General features: G+C 42.8%; 1 protein-coding gene across 2 annotated transcripts in view; it reads left to right on the top strand.

Annotated features, from left to right (window-relative positions):
* The first annotated feature begins 205 nt into the window (after window positions 1–205).
* Window positions 206–20,409, top strand: part of neto1l (neuropilin (NRP) and tolloid (TLL)-like 1, like) — a 63,183-nt gene continuing 42,979 nt past the window's right edge. For both annotated transcript variants that reach the window (XM_061094129.1, XM_061094130.1), the window contains exons 1-4: window positions 206–233; window positions 956–1,012; window positions 1,128–1,262; window positions 1,686–1,934. In XM_061094129.1, coding sequence (XP_060950112.1) covers window positions 206–233; window positions 956–1,012; window positions 1,128–1,262; window positions 1,686–1,934 — 469 coding nt within the window. The remainder of the gene's footprint in view (window positions 234–955; window positions 1,013–1,127; window positions 1,263–1,685; window positions 1,935–20,409) is intronic.

The following is a 20,409-nucleotide window of genomic DNA, read 5'->3' on the forward strand; positions in this document are numbered from 1 at the left end:
CAAGGATTTTTTTTTTTTTTTTAAATTCCCACTGCCTCTTTTCTTTTTTCCTCTTCCACCGATTGGTTTTCATGGTATGAGCGGCTCCCCGCTGTGAATTTTCCAGAAACTCATCTCAATCTTTATTTATTTTTTTCTCCTTTCCAGTATTCCTAAATCTAAATGGAATTAGTTGAGCCTGAAGCCGTTTGTGAAAGGAACAGACATGGTACATGGGCACAGCTTCCATCACGGTAAGTCATCCGTATTCATCAGCTGAAGCACACATGGTCACAGCCTCTTATTGCGTATGCTCATGCGCTACCGAGGAAGAAGTATAGTGATGCTTGAATCAGGCTCTTAAATATCAGAGCAACAGATTAATCAGTGATTTCTTTGGGTAAAAATAATAAAGGATCACTAGGTGATTTAGAAACACTGCAACCTGTAAACTCATCCTTGAAGGTCACACTGCGAGTTCTTAGTTTTTCTTTGAATTCGTCATCCCTTTGTTTTTGGAAAGTGATTTGAAACAACTTGCCTCTGTCTTTGAATGCATTTTAAAATAATTTGAATGTCATTTTTTAGTTCTTTTTTTCAAGATTCATTGTTTTTAAGGGGTGTGGTGAAGATTTATGGCTGAAACACCAAAGTATGTGTTTGCACAAAGTTCTCTATTCAGAGTCATGCCGGTTTTCATTTGTTCTTTAAAGAGCAGAATATTTGATCCCAATTGCTTGTAACCATCTTTATCTCCTGTGTTATTTGCTGTTTTGAGATTCTGCAGGTTATAAGGTTGCACTCAGGTTGGGTTTTAGCATTATAGCGCAATGCTGATGTACAGGGCATGACATCAAGAACCTGAAATGTGTCCCTCGCTGACTCGGCTGAAATCAAGCCCATGCAACAAAGATAATAATTTTCATGGCACAGTCTTCAACCCAGGATGTGTTTGTGTCTCCTTCTGTTCTTCCAGTAGTTGCAAGTCTTCTCATACTTGGGTTGTCTGGGGCAACAAAGAAGGATACAGCAGGTAATCTCCATCACCACAACCGCCTCGTCTTCTCTGCACAGATTTGGCTTCTCCTCCACGCTTTAATCCCTGACTCTTCTCTTTTTTCCCCCCTCTTTTGCTTTGTGTTACTTAGCAAAGAACAATTCTGGAGTGAAGCCTGCAGGTCAATGTGGAACTTGGGTGAAAGAAGCAGACGGAGGGATCTTCACTTCTCCCAACTACCCCAACAAATACCCCCCAGACACCGAGTGTGTTTACATCCTTGAAGGTAAATATTCTATAGAAGCAGTATAGGACAAAAAACAAAGGGATCCAAGCTATTTATTCCTGTGGTCGTCCTTGGTGGGTGTGAGGGGGGGTGGATCCCAGTAACAGCTCAGACAATGATGAGATGGTTTATTAAACAGCAAGTGGCTATTTCAGGCTGTTATTTTTTGCCACATACGGAGATGATGCTCGATTTATCGCCAAAGATAATCAGGTTAAAATATTAGCAAAGTGAACACGGGAACTGAAGACACAGCTCCACTGCTTTAGAGATTAATTGACCAGCAGCCAGGACTGCTGCGGTGTATTGAGCGTGTGGGTGTGCTTAAATTGAAACAAGGCGAACATTCATCAGCGAAAGCATGGCTAATATTTTACTCCCCGCTTTGTGCTCAGTGGTAATTATTTTCATTGTGTCTTCCAGCACCCCCGAGGCAGTGCATCGATCTGCATTTTGAGGAGAACTACTCGATCGAGTCCTCTTGGGAATGTAAATTTGACAACATCGAGGTTCGGGATGGACCCTTTGGCTTCTCCCCAATACTCGGACGCTACTGCGGTCAGCACAGCCCGCCCGATATCAGGAGTAGCGGCCGATATCTGTGGATAAAATTTGTTACCGATGGAGAACTGGAAGCGGTGGGATTTTCGGCAAGCTACAACTTCACTCCAGGTACATTTTCTTGGAAATGTTTTGTCTTACTGCATTGGTCAAAGCATTTCTTTCTTTGTAAGAGTGTCTATCTATGCTTTATAGCTCCAACAGCGGGGTTCCAAATGAATAACAAACGTCATCCAGGGAACTCGGCCTTGAGGGAGCCTCTTGCAGTTTTATTGATTGTCTGCCTGCAAACACTCAGCATTTCCGTCGGCAATATACTGTCACTGGCTGGGCCACTCTTGTGACTGGCTGTTATTTCTTCTCCCCGAGTATCCGGAGTGATGTGGAACAGTGTCAGATTTTAATTCTCTTCAGCAGCACCACTCGCCAGTTTACAGGGCTGGGAGAAGCCGGGAGAAGCTGAGAGAGCGTGGCAAAGTAATCTGTATTGTCGAACACAATCAGGGCAATTATGGTCATGTGTAAAACCTTGGCTTTCTTAATTTGCCTCATCTTTGGTTGAGATCCCATTACTGGAGTTCTGTGAGGATTGATGACAAGGAATCAGAGCATAACCATGATTTAATATTCCTTCACCTACACTTGACTGGGTTTAATAACACTGTCAACTTCTTTAGTGTGTTTGAGGCTTGAAAGGCACCGTGCCAGGAGGTAATAACGCTATGCCAGTTTGTTTCCACAACCACTGCACCTTCAGGGGCATTTTACCATTGGAGAAACACAGTAAGAGTGTCCTTGTGTGGACAATAAACACTAATGCAGTACATTTCACCTGAAAAACTAAGGCTAGTAGCTACTGGCATTTAAAAACAAAGGTATTGAGGTCAAGAGGGGTCAAAGATTTATCTCCGCTGTCTGTGTGTGAGCTGTTATCAAGAAATCCGAACGATAAAGCCGTTCATTGGAAATTATGGTAAAAGAAAAATTGCAGACTGTAGCAATGAAATGTACTGAGCTATAGACCAAAGGATTTGATACCATGGGCTGTTAAGCTGTAGTGCTGCTGCAGAAGATTTCTGGGACGTAAAAATGTACTGAAAAAAAACAAGAGACATCTGCTGTTGCTCAAATGCATTTCCTTGTAATCACATTGAAAGTTACAGTGTCAAATACGATTTTTTGTTATACAGTTCTAAAAAGAACTTGGAAAGGAGAAAAAAGTGCAAGAAAAGTCAAACATGAATCGACACAAATATGAAGAGTTTCAGGAGCTGTTGCGTTCTTTGCTGCAGGGATTGCTTTCAGCTGAGATGTGAGGCTCGTAACCTGCAGCTGAGTTTTACACATCAATTGTTCTGTCAGATTTGATAGAAGTTTCACTCTTCAGAAATGCACTTGTGTTACTGGAAGTGTGTATTTTAGTAAGTCTAGTTGAGAAACTTAACTTTTATGAGTCACAAGATGGCATTCAGCTCAATGTTAACTATGCTAGCTATCAAAGGAATGAACCATTCCTTCTATGGTTAGCATAGGGAAATTATGTATTTGCTCTCCCCCTGATTGTTTTGCCTTGTTTACTCTTACAAATTTGACCATTTGATAGTTTCTGCAGTTTTTTGTTTTGTTGGTGATTTAAAAACTACAAAGATCTTGGCTTGAAGCTGTTAGCTACACACTAGCATGTCAGTGTCTGTACGTGAGCTCAGCCTGATCTCAGAACTCCGGTTGATTCTGGTATTTACCTCCAGTTTCTTTTCTCTTTCTTCTCATTAATGTCAGATCATGAAGTAGACCTCAGTAAGTACAAAATGTTTTGGTCAAAGTAAAACATTTCCATTGCACGTTACAGGGTAATTTTGCCCTTAACGTCTTTCCATACACATTAATTTCCTAAAAAATTTGTTTTGGGTTCATGACCTTGTAGAAACACAGAGGTCCCAGAGCTGGGCTAAGCTAATAGTGGTTGCCTTTTCTGCAGTCAGTGAAGAATGTAAATGAGGACTCAACTGATATTTATATGAAATGTTTCTTTAATATAAAAATGTTTTTGTTAATATGTAAGGTTTATCCAGCCTGTCAAGGTTTGATACCAAGTGAGCCCTAATTCCCTGAGTCTACAAAATAGTCCTCCCTACTGGATTAGGTACAGCACAAAACACCTTCAAATCTACATCTAGAAAACTTCACAGGACAGATAATATATGTTTCCAGCTTTTATACTTGTAAAGGTAAAAACCAAGACTACATCTTCTCAAATATGTAAATGTATTTCCTTCTTCCTGCTTCTCTTTGGAGCTTCATTGAAATGTTGCTGCGAGAAAGGAAAAAAAAAACTCATGCCTCTTGACTTGATAGGAAATATCTGCGGCGTATGATTTACATAATTAAAGAGGATAAAAGTCCTGAATTCACTCGACTTGATAATGTGAAATCTGACAGTATGAATAGGGTCTCACATTTGCATCTGCTCTGTGAACCGAGCTAATTCACACAGTCCTCCACTGATGAATGAGAGTGACGGAGAAGAGGCCATGTAGCTGACGTGAATGAGCTCCTTTCACTCTCCTTCCTAAGTCATTTTAGGAGCCAAGTGATAAAAACTCTTACGTCTCTCCCTCGCATCCTGCCAATGTTCGCTCACAGCCCTTGATGACTAATGCGAGTAGCACTAGTGAATGAAGCAGCAGTAACTGGAATCTCGCAACATCTAGTGCCATATTATATGTTGAGGTACTTCAGGGAAGCACTTAAAGTCTGCAGGTGCCACGTATTCAATTTATATGTGGGGAGGATGTGGGAAATGGGGGTGTAACAGACACTCGAGATTCACTCAGAACAGTGACTAAATGAATTTGGCTGCCACAGTGATGTGATGCGCAATTTATTTGTCAAACAAATTACACCCAGATGCCTCGTGCAAGGTCTCCTCTTACGTCAAAGCACAAAGACAGCAGTCTTTTTCCGGCACTGCGAAATACATTGCGGCTATAGTTTTTTTTTTATAGAAAGTAAGAGTAGTGGGACAAAACTCTGAGAATCATACCTATAATTTCCTGTTTAATTAACTCAGCTTCAAAGTGTCACACTGGCAGCGATGAGACATGTGTAGCACCTGGATAGAGAGCAGTAAACAAAAGCTAACCAGGCCGTGGAGCCCATGTGATAAGCGGCAGGTGTGAGACTCTTAAGTTAACCTACTGAATAAGCAGGAAGCAACTCCGCCCACCTCAAGGTTCATATAGGCAGGCTTCAGGTATGAAAAAAGATCAGCTCGTCCGATAGAGGGGGGCAGTGCTCCTGCAGCAGTCTCGCACAGTCCTCCACGTTTCCATCACTACCGTCCAACTGGCACTCAATCCCTGTGCACTCTCAGTCCAGCTGTTCTGCAGGAACCGGTTGCCCTTGTGCCTTGGCGAATTAAGTAAATGTGTCATATAGATGTCTTTAGTTTCTTACCCGCTCCAAAGTCTTTTCTTAAAATTGTTTCATTGTTTAAATTTCTTCCTCATGTCCTATGGTTGTGTCTCCTGAAGTATCGACCAATCTCCCCCCTGTGATTTCTGGTGCTGCTCTATTTTAGTCTGCAGCTAACAAGCCCTAGTTTATACTGTAGATCCTGACTCAATACTATTACTCATTTATAGTATTCAGTTCTAAATTTACGGGAATAAAAATGTCAACATCACTTTTGAGTAGCCTTTACAGTGTATCTGAAGGTACAACCAACAGCCAAAAGCTTAGCTTAGCTTAGCCAAACGACTGGAAAAGAGGGACTGATGGTAAGACTGTAAACCAGCAGCAACTCGAAATCTCACAAAACAGCACGTTTCATGTCATTTTTTCAATCCGTGCAAAAAACCTAAGAGTAAAAATAGAATGTTAGAGGAGGGTTATTTCTCCATTGGTGTCATGACAATGTCACAATGGCATGCAACCAGGTCTAGAAACAGTATAACCCACACATGTCTTTTAATATTCTTTGTATCTATTAAACCAAGAAAGTTTCGCGTTTTAAATAGGGACTCTTTCAACAGAGCTGGGCTACTTGTTTTAATCCTGTTTCCAGTATTTGTGCTAAGCTAACCAGCAGGCGGTTGTACTCGCAGTAGCTTCCCATGTTACATCTTCTGATCTAACTCTCAAATAGAAACCAGGCATTATGTGTGTAAGGTGCTGTAGATTTAACCTCAACATATTATCCTTGGACAACTTTGAAGTAGCATGCAGAGCTACTGTGAGTGTATTTCAGAAGTCATAACATTCTACTGCTCAACTTTCTGTCCACAAATAAAAAGGCAGTTCAGTCATTCTTCATTAAGACAGGGAAGCCCGAGACAGAGGAGTAAAGCTGTAAACCACCCACGACAGCAGTGTTGACTGAGAGCCCCGGGCCACAGAGGAAAGACTGTGTTTGCAGAAGAATTCCTTAGATTATTTTTATATCGTGTTTTTTATTTTCTTTGTTTCATCCTCTCTCGCTTTCTGGTTATTTTTGCGCAAATATATTCACAGGGAAGCAAAAATTGAGTTTTGAAATTGTGGCAGTGTGCGAAGGTGTGACGTTACGCTGTGTGGTGTTGTGATGTCTTAACAGCCAAAAGCTCTATAAATACATATACATATATATATATATATATATATATACACACACATAAAATGTGAAGTTGCCTGCCCTAGATTCACCTCACCTCTGGAGGTCAGCAACAAAGCAGAACAGTTGGACTGTGACATTGTGATATATACAGCCATGTACCGTAGTAATGACACGATATAAAATAGCAAGTGTTATTTCACTTGGATAATGTATATGCACAGCAGGGAAACTTATAGAGTAGAGAACCACGGTGTGTTAATTTCTGTGCGTGTGCGTGTGCGTGTGCGAGTATTCAATGCTGTTTGAGCAGACTTCTGGTGTTCAGGTTGTCCTCGGGCGCCGTGACCTCGGGAACCCTGTGGACTGGTAGATTAAGTGGTGTTTCAGCACCTTTAGCCAAAGCCAGAGCAAATAAAAGCTGCAAGTTCTCCCCCCCATCTTGCTCCCTGCACTCCGATCATTGAACATGCTGTTTGCAGAGCCAGGACCTGGTCCTGAGGCAGATGCTCTCACATGAAAAAAAAAAAAACATCCTATATTTGATTTGTGTCGATTTATACCTCTTATGTATTTAGTTTAAATGCGGATTTTTGCTAAATTAAACAACATATTTACTACTATGGAAAGATGGATCACTGGAACAGTAACACAGATAATATTAATGCCATAAGGCGACTGTATGTTTTCTAATCTAAGAATTTAGGCCATGACTAATGAATCTGTAATGAAGACAACTCTGATTGTCCTAAACGCCTTTTCCCCGCTTCAAGCTCCAACCGCATTGAGAATCGTTTTGGAATGAAATGAGTCAAATGGTATTTATGATTATGGCTGGAATAGGATATATGGGCCTTTCATAAAGAAGGCAGAGTCACGCGATTGAACCAAGATGGGCTCAACCTGGAAAATTGAAAATTGAACCGATAGAGATTGACTCGTCGCTCTTGGAGGGAACTGACTGCACGGCGGCTCCACCGCAGAGCTGGACAGAAAGTTCAGTGACTCCCCAGTTTCACCTCCGTCTCCAAAGCCTGTCCCCGGCTGCAGCTCGACATTTAATTGTTGGATTGCTGTTTGCATCCACAAATCAGTGACATTCACGTGGTTGCCAAAGAGAGACATAGAGTATCACAACATAGGATCGTTGCCATTCACTGAATCTCAAATTAAAACTGACAATTCTCTAAACCTAAAAATATATTAAGACATATGTCAGAGGGTAACATGGACAGTAGTATGCACAGAGCCAAGTCGGACGTTGGGATATTGTTCTGCAGTTGCAAAATCTCCTTGAATGGATCTTATCCAGCCAAATCTTAATAATCTTTAAGTGTGAAAAATGCCAAGCAGCTGCAAATTCATGACACGCAGTTAAATGAGATTTCATGTTCGTAGACACAACAAAGCTCATGAGATTCGATCTGGATTTTCTCTATTGCGTTACCTTTCAACTCGAATCCAATAAAAACACTGTCAAAACATTGTCCCATGCTGCGATCACACCTAAGGCACTGGGAGTAAAAATTCATTTTCTTCGCCCCAACACGGGTAGGGGCTCGGATTCACTGCGGAGCACAGAGAGAAGATGAAATTCATAGGCAGAAATGGAGAGCGAATTCTCCCGCGGTGGGTTTTCTTGTGTTCTCCCCAGATCTCTGTGAGGAGTTTGTTTGCCGACTTGCATCTAGTCAATCATAATAAATCTTGAAAGGACAAAAGAGATTCTCTTTCCAATGTTTTGCTCTAATGCTTCTTGTCATTAGTGCTCCTTATAGTGCCGGTCACATTCCCTGGGCGTTTTCTCCCTGATTGTTTAGCACTGCCTTCTGTTTGTCTGATTGTTATGGGTCTCTCTCTCTTTTTCTCACCGGGGAAGATATGTAGGGGCACATTTCTCACAGCATAGGGGTGTTTTTATGCAATTTCCCCAATGTGACGCTATCAATTGAATGACTTTGGCACAGGGGGAAATAGCTGCATCTCTGCTTGTGTTTATTTTTCAGATCACTCATTTCAATGTTACAAAAGGTCATGGTTTAGAGAAATGTGACGTGTGTTTAGAGAGCTGGTCGTCTCTCTTTTGAAGTCCCTCACCTTGCCTGGTGGGTTTGAGATCCGACTGCCCGCACCAATCTCCTTTCAAAGAGAATTCTTTTGCTCGTATGCGGTGCGTTTGAGCTCAGACGGCACCCTTCCCCTCACTCTGCCTCTGTTTTAGCAAAACGAGATGGATGAAGCGAGTTAGCATTGCAGGCACACCACTTGCAGCTGTGGGAGAGGTTGGTCACACCCTCGCTCTCCTCGCCCATCTCCCCGTCTCTCTCTCTCTGTCTTCATCTAACACTACCTCTTTTCTTCTCTGCTCCCCTCTCTCGCCGGCGTTGCCGAGTGCACGCTTCCTATGTGTGTCACACCCGATCTATATGAAGGCTGAGGTGTCATTTGTTTCCCTTAGATAACCCAGTTTTTTTTTTTAACCTGGTCATAGATTCTATTGGGAATAATGACATGCAAAATAAAAGCAAGAAACACAAACAATCAGATGATCACACAGGTTTTAGACAATAAGACAAACAAAGAGCAGCATAGTTATTAGGGCCCGAGCACTGATCAAAGGTCAGGTGAGGCCCTATTGAAATTGTAAGGATTATTATTATTATTCAGGCAAATTAATTGGCTTTTTGAGGGCTTAACCATGCTCAAATTCGTACAAAAATTTGCAGAAAGTTAGAAAGTGGTGAAATTTACGTATTCTGAAGGAATTTTCAATGGGCGTCGCAAAATGGCTCAACGGTGCCCCCCGAGACCCCTGGAACGTGTTCACATTGACCGGTCTTCACAAAATTCAATATACAGATGTATCATGACCAGACAAACAAAAAAGTCTGTAGGTGCAATTGGAAAAACACAACAGGAAGCCTGCTATTTTGCATTTAGTGGCCATTTTGGGCACATTTCACATTTTTACTTTGATGAAACTGCAAACTTTACACATCCAGCACAAAAACAGACACAAATGTCATGATAATCCCACTTGAATGTACAGTGTGATAAGAACTACTTAGAAAAGACGGAAACCATCTTTGAGAAAAATATATTTAACGTGTGCGTTGACTTTTTAGTTTGGGCCGTGTCCCATCTGCTAACACATCAGCCAGCCAGCAGGGGATGAGATGTTTTGGCTTCAATCAACCGAGCGAGTCATTTTGTCCACTATAGTCAGTACATTAAGTTTTCAGGTACACACACATCAGTAAAACATGGATGCTTTTCGTTGGTTTATGTTGTGCCACTAGCTTGTGACACCGACCTCCCCCTCTCTTTCGGTCCCTCTTGTACTCCACTCCTCCCATCACCGCACCTCTCTCCCTCCCGCTCGGCACAGAATGTTCTCCAGCTTATCAGACGACGAACCTTCACTCAGGGGACAAGCAGTCACAGTTTATAGTCCGGTGCAACTTAACTCACTATTCAGCAGGATGGCTGATATTTACGTCCGTTGGTTGACTCAGCCGCTCCTAGCCAATTACCCTGCAGATCAATCAGAGGCTCAGTCTGCCTCCTGCTTCCATCCTCCGTGGCAGTTTGTTAGCCAGGCCTGCTGTTCAGCTACAGATGCTGCGCAGGTCAGGGTACCTCTCTGCTGCAGCTGCAAGCCTGCAGTAATGTAAACCGTGGTGGGTGTGGGTTTATTTTTGTGGCCTGTTTTGGGGATTCTGAATATGTGTCGACTGTATACACACACCATATGTGTACATGCAAGTGGCTGGTACATCTGTGCATGTTTGTCTACATCATGCATCTCTGCAATTTTGGCTGCTTTCCTATTCAAACCTCGGAGTCCTTCCCTGCGCTGCACACACACAGCAGATCGACCCATTGTGTATTCACAGTGTTTAGTGCACACATGATGCATGTGGTCTACGCTCTCTGAACTGCATTGAAAATTAGCTGGGCTGTTGCAACTGCATTTTTTTCTCCCGCAGCTCCCGTCCTCTGTGGGCATAACAGCTCGCTCTGGGCTCTTTGTTTCATTAGCCTATCATCATGCTGGATCCTTGGCTGTCATGCCCAGCGCCTGACTCTCTCCATTATGCTGTATTAGGCAGCGAAGGGATTGAGCTGTGTGCTTTATCTCCACACACATTAAGGCCTCGGCCCATTGAAAATGTCTTAGAGAATTATTCTCTGCAGGGTTGATTGAAAAGGTCTCTTTGTTTTTGTGGAAGGTGAATGAGTTTTGTTTGCTAGTCGCTGCTGATCTGTGCGTCTGACTTTGAAGGACATCACAGAGCAGATTGCTCGCCATGCTTGACGAGTTTTGTTTTTGTTTTCATCATCCCATCAGTGGGATACTTCCTGCGGGGGTTTGGCGTATTAACATACCGGGATGAAAAGTCTTCAAAAGGAGTACAAATGATGAATGTCGTGTTTTCATTACCCACACATCGCTCCCCCCATTTACTTAGATCCTTTGTGGCATCGGATTGGACTCTTATCTTATCATCTCAGAGCAAATGATTCCAAAAGAATCCAAATCACAGTCGGCATCACGGTTATCCAATAGGTAATGGCAGGTTTTTTGTTTTGCCGCTGGGTGAGTGATGTCAACATTCAGCAATGAAGCCGGGCAGGAGGATGATGGGATTACGAAATGCGGAGTTTGAGTAATCCTTCCGACATCTCAGAATGATAAAACAGTTGTGAATTTAAGCGGGCACCCACAACAATCTCTAATACCCCTTGTAGGAACCGACAGTGAAATGAGTTGATGGCGCATTTCATGCAACGAAAGTGCAGCCAGGGTCATATAACCCCTGTCCCTTCATATATACTGCTGGGACCGTGTTGGAGGGTAAATGCATATCATTACCATTTTATAGGCTTATGGGATCACCAAGACAAGTGGTTTATGGTTTGCAGCTGACTGTAATTCTCCAGCTTCCCTCAGTCCATCATATTTTATTTATTCTAGGGTTCCCCAGGTTCAACGGAGGAAGAAATATCCAATGTAATAATAATGGAACAAAAATTGTATACAGAGCAGAACAAAATGGCCAAGATGGGTCTGTATCTGTGCTGGATTTGAAGTGGTTGTTGAAGTGATGCCTTATTTTGCAGCTTATTCATGACAATAACAGCAGAATCTCCATGTTGACCAACCAAGGCCTAATTTTGCACATAAAGACCTGCTTGGTTCCTTTTAATTTCCCTTTTGTGTGTGTGTGAACGATCTCCACCACACCCAGAGGATCCATTATGTGAGCGTGCACGCTGCTAAACTGTTTCTGCCGGTAAAAAAACAGGTTAAATGTGAATGTTTACTGTTCGACGTCCTAATGTTGTTTGTGACATTTGGTGTGAAGCAGGTTGTGCAGTGCTCTGTGCAATCTTTTCAGTACATGTTGAGCCATTTCGCTGGAGGTGTCAAGCATTTTCTTGGCTCCGAGACCTTGAGTCTCAAAGGCTGAAAATGTCAGGACGCATCAGAACTGACATAAACACACTTTTAGCGAGGTGTTGGTTTCCAACAGCTTTTTTTCCCTTTTTTGTCGTCTGACGTGCTTGTCAAAGCTCAAATCGCTCATCCATCTGTGCTTATGGAAGGAAAGGAGGGTGCGAGAGGACAACTTTAATTTCCCGCTCAAACCGATGACTGTACACCACTGAAGTCCAGCGAGTCAAATAGGACCATCTTCCCCCATTGGGTCCGAAGTCTTGCCGGTAGATTGCCAGGAGCTAGGACCTGGAAAAGTTAGAAAGTCGATCATGTGTGTTCATCTCAAACCAACACTAACAGGCTGCTGGACAGCGTGGCCTCGCTGGCATTTCATTTTCCACTTGGCAAGCTCGATTAATCACAGCGCTCCTATACAATGCGACGCACATGGCCACCCACTGGTGCTGGCTCTCATTATTCCCCTATGCAGGGAACTGTACAGCAAGGGGAAAGTGAGGCAGGAAAGAAGCCAGAGGAGCACCACACTGCTACCTTACTGCATCTACTGTATGAGCAGTAAATGGGACATGAAGAAACAAATGAGAGGCAAAGACTGAAGAAAACAACGCAAGATTCAGAAATGGAGGAACAGATTTGGATTGCTGTGAGTAGGTTATAGCCATGCTGTGAGGAAGACTGATAAAAGATTGGGACTGCTCCATGTCCCCTCAAGGCTCGGCTTCGATCTGAATATTCAGCGAGCTGACACTGGCTTTTCCCGCCACCGTCTGTAAAAGGACGCCAATTGGCTTTTACCTTGTGGCTTCTAATAAGCCGCTGTGCCTAACATGCATACAAACGACTCCTCATAATACCCAGATGCGCCGAGTGCTTCTTGCGCTTCTATATAAACAGCCTTAAAAAAAGCTTAAAGGGCCTCTGCTTTCTGTATGTTGAAATTTCCGTGCATGAAAAAACGCTTTACGAGATAACAGTTTTTTCAGTGACAGTTGTTTGGCTTCAATTCTTCAGGACTGAAATTGAGACTTGCTGACTTTATCTCCTTCTGTGCATGCTCCGTGATTGTTTATTCATTCCGTATAATGACATATCTGATCTGCTGCAGGGGGAGAAAATTGTTTTGAGAAATCCTCCGGTTTGACAAACAGCTGATTATTCATCAATTTCAGCACATTTTATATAATTTGCATTAACTGGTGACGCTGGATTGTCAGGTTAACAGTAAAGTAACTGTTAGAAAATTATTAGAATGCACAGACAACTGAGGCTGAAATCTGTTTTCTGCAAACATCTGCAAATTAAACATCCCTCAATGGTCGCGCATACTGAGAGTCTCTGTAAACAAGAGAGCTAATAACAGTTGTGTCTGTGTGGTGGGGGGATTACTTTTGTTTGATGCATGCTCACTGTTCATATAAACTGAGTAGCAAACATGCAAACACACATTGTTGCTCATCCAAAGCGCGAGTCAAGCTGGATTTGTGGAAAAAACACTCACATGTGTATTTTTTCTCCTAATCCCTTCGCACAAACACAGACGTGCACACTGCACCTCCAGCGGCTGCATCTGAACCCTCACATCAAAAAATCCTTTTCATTTTGTTCTCCGGTTTGTTTGTAGGGGTCACGTTTGTTCTCCAGTTTGTGTGGCAGAAGTTAAAACAGGCCTGTCAGTAGAGGGGAGAGAAATAACGTGAACTTTCCACACTTCATATCGAAAAATACACAGCACGTACTTCATATTCATAACCACCCGCACCATGTACAGCAATCTTACATATTCAGGCTTAATCCTTCTGGGCCTCTTCTGGTGAGATGTAGAATTCAAGTGAGATTAAAATCACCATCCCTTCCCTCGATAGCCGTGTGCCACGGGGACATAATTTTCTTTTTCTTAAATTAGAAAAGATTAGGTTGAATCTGGGAGGCTGGGCTGAGAATTTTGTCGCCCTCTGGGTAACACTTTATTTTCTAGTATTCCAAAGTCTTCCAACTTCACCTTCTGATTAAGTCCGTATTTCACAGTCTCTCTCCGACCCTCCGTCTCTTTGTTATAGAACAGGCAAAGTGGGAAGTGGACTGATTCATATACCCGGGGATTTCTTTTTTTTTTATAGTTCCTTGTGACTTAATCACACATCTGTGAGTTAATGTCCAGACATACATCAGACAGAGGAATAAAGACAAGTGGGAGGTGGGTGAGGCTGTTGTGCGATTAAGTTTAAACCCCTTTTAAAAAACCTCATTGTGTGTTTGGAGTTTATAGGAGAGATTGACTGATCAAGAGCGGAGTCTGACTCATTGATTTTTATCGTGCGGAAACTCAGATTGTGGCCGAAGGAGCTCAGTGGAAATGCTTAAACTGAGTGTGTGTGTGTGTGTGTGTGTGTGTGTGTGTGTGTGTGTGTGTGTGTGTGTGTGTGTGTGTGTGTGTGTGTGTGTGTGTGTGTGTGTGTGTGTGTGTGTGTGTGTGTGTGGAGAGGAAGGGCTTTGGTGTGGCTTAAATATTAATTTGATGGCGGCGCTCGCTCTGGAGTGAGGTTTTAGCTCCGAGCTCTTTTGACACACAACTTGTGAAACATCTGTGGTTTTGGTCCAAACAAAGCTGCTGTAAAAATAATTTGACAGTTTAGTGTTAGTGTTTTTCCTGTGAAGAACGAGGATTGTGCCACTGTTGCCACGCTCTGAGGGAGAATTGAAACACACGCAACATATTTCTCTATTGCCTCTCACGAGCCTGAAGTTTGTGAGAGGCCATAAGGAGCCTGTTTAGTTGAGCACGTTGTTTATATACTCAGATCTGAGTGGACAGTAATTCAAGTAGTTTATTTCCCCGGTGATGCATTTCCATTCATTACATTCAAGTCACGGGAGCTCAGTAAAGTTCCGTTTACAGAATATTGAATGGGGAAGCTGTGGACTGTCTTTTTCTTCTCTTGTTTAAAAAGGCGTTTACCTTGAGATGCAACAAAAACAACTGGGGATGTAAAAACAAGTACGATTAGTTAACACTTTCGCCAATGAATGGCATCTTATAGCTCCATCTACGTGTCTATGTGTTCTGGCTGGTGTGGTATGTGCCAATTTTTTTCAACGTGTTTATGGAAAATGCACGCCTTGCAGATTCTACAGTGAATCAAACAAACGTAAAGAGAACTTCAAGTACTGAACGGGTCGTAATAACTTCTGATTAATGTTGGTGTTTATTGGTTGAGTGCAATATGAGCGTAGGTCAGCGAGGGAGTGAGTAGGGAGGATACAAGGCTTCTGCCCTAATCCTGAAGCAGTGGTGGTTATTTGTAATAAAATATACATGACCTTATATGTGAATATGTGTTTCTGTGAATGTATACGTTTGTTTGTTTGTGTACATGTGTGTATGCTGGTTAATTGTACTGCTGCACAAGGTCAACAAATACATTTTATATTCCAATACTGATGTTTTATGTTTGTTGCATTGGAATGCCAAGGACCCCCTTTGGCTTCTAGACATGTGAGCACTTCCAGTTGTCTTTGTTTGAATGCAAAACCGTGCCTGAATTCCAGTTTTTCTCAGGCTCTGTAGTGGAGGTAATAACCTTTTGCTGTACATGTAGCCCTTATAAAGCTTTATTTAAAGGTGAAACCCATAACTTCCCAGTCATTGCCGCCGTGTTCGGCAGCGAGGGAGTAATTGTGGTGATGCTGTGCAGGCGTTGTGATAGCTAGTGAGTTGTTGCCATGGTTTTTAGGGTACTCCTTCAGGCGTCAGCTATGAATGGAGAATGTGCCAGCGAGGGAAGTGTGTTCAAACTATTCTTAGCACCACAGAGGAAATGTACTCTGAGCTTTTTGCTACTTCATCACACAAGGTGAAGTCGTCCTGCCTAATCCTGTATTTGGAGGTTTGTCCCTCAGATGCAACCTGTAGGAGTGGCAAGTGTGCTGCACTTTCATCACCATGGCAACAATAATCGGCATGAAGTCACTGTTGTGAAACGGTCACGGTATGGTGAGGCACGCCCCGGCCACACTGGGTGCATGTGCAGGGCGTGACGGCTTCTTCGCTGATCTGCTGCATCTTGTGCACGTCACAGGGAGCGTGTCTGCTGTAGGTCTGCTGCAGATGTGATTTATGAGGTTTCTGCTATGATCAATGTATTTCCTCTAATAAAAGTAGGACTATGTACTTAAATGCCAGGGCTCTAATGAGGACATACATCTTCCAGTCCTGCAATAAAAATGAAAAATCTTGCAAAACAAATGAATGGATTTAGTTGACAGAAACCCTGGAGGCCTTTTACTTTGAAACAGCGACAGGAAGTGATTGCAGGTTTTTTTGTGTTATATTTGTGTTTGCTGCATATTTGACAGACCGACATGGAAACTGGTGAACATAATTTTCATTGTCTATTCTACTGTGCACAGAAAAATAACACGGCTGCCTAAATGAAGTGCAAAATGTTCCACGTTGCACACTCACACATTCAGTCCAGCTAGGGCATTCGGGTTAGGACGAGTACTTCCTTAAAGTTTTAGAACCTTTGTCATGATATGGGTGTAGAGCGGTTGTGGATAACGTGGGAGACAAACAGCGCTCTCCCATGTCGAAGTCCTGGGTTCTGTCAGCTCACTGGGCCGTCCTGACCTTCTCACAGTGCAGACTCTCTGTCATTCTTCGTCATCTAAATTACTAAGGCTGCTAGAAGTCATCTAAAAATAAAACCTAACTGTGTGTCGTAATAAGACGTTTGTCCAGACGACCTTTGGGATTGTTTTTCTTTCACAGGACGTTCTCATTAACCAACATTCCAGATACCGGTCTTAAAGTTATTGCGGGACATTGCTTTTTTTTTTTCATCAGTGAGTGTAATGTTAATTTCAACAAGCTCCGGAATCTCTTTTGGGGTGTTTGCAGTGCAATCCTGATTGGGATTGGATTTATTCATTTCATTAAATGTGAGAAGGATTTCATCAGCTTGAGGCAGAAGTTTGCCTGGGGTTCAGATTTGCGAAGCAACACAGATGATCGTACTTTCCTCTAAACTAACAGATGGGATTATGGCGCATTAGACACTGAGCGACAAAGGAGTTTACATGAGGGCAGAGCAGGAGGAACCATCAGTCCTTCTTCTGTGCCAAAGGCTTTATAACATGTGTTATAACAGTGATTTCTTAATGACTTTCCCAGTACCGTCGCACCTTTTTGTTTTTTTTCTTTGCGAAATACTGTACCGCATCTTGGCCAATGCGATTAGCCGGCACACCATAGAGCGGCGTTTTATTCCGTTGGAGAGAGATCCTTATTTTATCCTACTTCTGTTGCACATTTCCCTGTTAATAACCCTTCTGATGTTTGATTAAAACTCTCATAGAAATATGCCTACAACACCCCCCCCCCCCCCCAACACACACAGACACACACACTCACACACACATAACCCCTCCATCAGGCACAAAAAGCCAATGTGAGAAAATTAAAAATCTTTTAAAAGGACGTAGTTATCTCGCCCTTTTTCCGACAGACATTTTTATGTAACTCAATTGATGGCATGACTGCCTCCATTAACTTCTGATCCCTAAGTTGGTATAAATACTCTTTTCAATTTAGATAGTGGCGAGTGGTGAATGGGGCGTTGCCGCGGCTGCGTGCATTTAGAGTGCCGACCTCCTTCTTGACGAATCATTCATCCTTTGGTGATCACGCTGATATTCACCTACTACTGCACATCCCGAGACCCAGATACTCATCTCTCAATCTGTTCCGGTGACTAAAGCCTGAAATTGCAATATCTAAATCTTTTGTAACGCTCCCCTGTGCCGCCATCTTGATTTTTTGTTTTTTTTCATCCAGTCGCCGCAATCAATTTGCCTTCAAGAGGCACATTGTGGTTCTTCCTCTCCGCCTTCATCAACTTCCTCACTCTCTCACTGACTCGCCCGGCAGCGTCCGAGCCGCCTTGTGTTCTCCTCACACCCGTTCCTCCGTCGCTCGTACTCGCACCGGAGGGAAGAGGGGAAAGAGAAGGAAAGACTGAGAGAAGGGGAGAGATAGTGACACTATAATGGGGTTTATCAAAGTCAACCTGAATAGTCTCACAGTGTGAGGCTGGACTTCAAAGCCTCCACTCCACTGCCAGCTATCTAGACATCCATCAAACCACAGCGCAGGGTCGAGAGCCTAAATAGAGTAAATTGGACGAGGGAAATGTTTGTATTGTAAGGACAGAAACTCTGATGAAGGTCTAATCCGCGCGTGGCAGCGTGACTGAACGAAGCTGACGTTACGGGGAGTTGAACATGAAGGTGTCACATGAAAGAAAGAAAAAAAGGGAAAATGAAGAGGCAGTAGTCATCCTCACTGGTAGATTATGCCAGAGCGCTGCAAGGTCCGCTCCAACATACTTGACATGCTATCGATTCGAGAGAAGATGAAAGGAAATGCTGTGTGATTTGATTTCTCATTCAGGGGTCTTAATTCCCCCTGATACGCGTCAAGAAACAGACTGTCTTTTTGATTGCAGTGAATCTGACCAACAGGGTTATTCTCACTGGGAGATCAGAGTGTTTCTCCCATTTTTATTAGACTTCAAAGGTTACACGCAAAAATAAAATGCAGTGTATATACAGTATATATAGTCATATTTTTTTTTAGATAGCTGCGGACACACTTTAATCCATCATGCATCTGTGTCCGTTCCGATGCAGAGTAATGTTTCTATACTTTCCTGGCAGTGATGAATAAAGCTCTATTTTAATAATGATAATTTTGTGAAGGAGCGTTGACGTAAACCCATGTTGGGGATGAAAATTCATTATGTGAATTGCACTTTGCATCCTCCACACATCACAGAGAGGCAGATATTTGCATAAAGCTGATCATGCTTCACTTTGAACTGCACGGTGACAGATCATCCTCTGAGCAGCCATATTTCCCCAGTCTTGAATGGAGCTCTCTCGTTAGGTCCGGGCACCAAATAACAATGGCTGTTGATATCGTGCCGCTGCCGAGTGAGATTGCAGTCCGTCGTCTTTGGTGCATTTGTGGCTGTGATATTGTGAAAGGAGATGTGAGATAAAGGGAGAATATTGACCATGTGCTTCAGTTTGTAGCTGCTGTGTTCAACAGGAAGCTGCACTATTTTCTATCATAGACTGTTTATAAACATGGACGTCTACTAGGTGTTTATTGCTGGATACGCAACGTTTTTTAAGCTGCATTTCCACATTGAAACAATTAGCTAAGCAATTGCATTGAATATAAAGATGGACTGCTCCCCAAAAGTAAAACCAAGGCGTCTTCATTGCCCCCTAGTGGATGGCTGCTATTGGTCATAATTTCTGCCTCCTCCGTGTTAGTGGATTACATCAAATGCAATTTCTCAAAGATGGTATCTATCGTGTCAGGTAGCTCCTGTTCAAGTGCTTTTTGTTAGGCAAGTTTGGTTGTAATTACTTATTTGATGTAATGAAAACAGAATAAAATGTCATGATTTCGTCGTCCATATTTATAAACAGTCTATGATACATATAGTGCTTACAACTCAATATATTCGGATAGTAAGCATAGCATCAAAGTCTCATACGTCTCTAAAGTTTTTGATCAATAACGAGATGGATAGCTTCGCTAAAAGTTACAAACAAACCTTCTTTTGCACAGACCCTCCCAGCATTCACATACTATATATTTGTTCCCTTTTCCACATAGATGCAGTGGAAGAAAGCTGCAATGGCCAATGCACCAGTATCACACACACACATGCACGAAAGCAGACACACACACACACACACACCTCAACTGTGTAGTTATTGATTGCTCCTCTCTCTTTTGCTCAGACCGATGCTGTTCCTTCGAGGATGGTGCTGGACCACTTGGCTCACTCTCCCCCTCTCTCGCTAGATAGCTATCCTTCATCACCACACACTCGCACACACTCGCACACACACAAACACACACATAACCCCGAGTCGCCACATCACTTGCCTCTGACTCGCAGTCCTCTACGCTTGTCTTTTTTCCCATCCTTGTCTGCGTCTGTCAGGCTTGGTTTTTACCCACTCACCATCACTTGCTTTTCCCATTTCTCACCACCCTTTAACAGCTGTATTCTTTCACTTCCCTCCTTCCCGTCCTTTATGCCTCTCCAGAACCTTTCTGTGTCTCTCCTTCTCTCACCTTTTCAACACTCAGGGCCAGTTTTCTGTTTCCCGAATCTGTCTCTGTTTCCCCCCTGTTCCTGGCATTTGTCAGTGGACATGTTGTAACCTGCCTCAAGATGCTGGACATGTTTTTGGCTTCACTCACCTTCCTTTGTCACCTTCTGTCACTTTAGATGATTCACTACGCTGATGCACAGAGTGTCTTCTTTTTTTGAATTGCTTCATTGCCGAACTTCATGACAGTTTTAGCACTTATGTAGTCATTATTATGTTATGGCTTCTAGGAACAATCATCTTCTTTATTGAGGAATCGGTTGTCGTGTCTAAATTCCCAAATTTAAGTGATACATTAAACTGTCTGACTGCTGTCTGAAATCCAATTACATTCAGTT

The sequence above is a fragment of the Limanda limanda genome, chromosome 20 (assembly GCF_963576545.1).
Source record: "Limanda limanda chromosome 20, fLimLim1.1, whole genome shotgun sequence".
NCBI classification, from domain to species: domain Eukaryota; kingdom Metazoa; phylum Chordata; class Actinopteri; order Pleuronectiformes; family Pleuronectidae; genus Limanda; species Limanda limanda.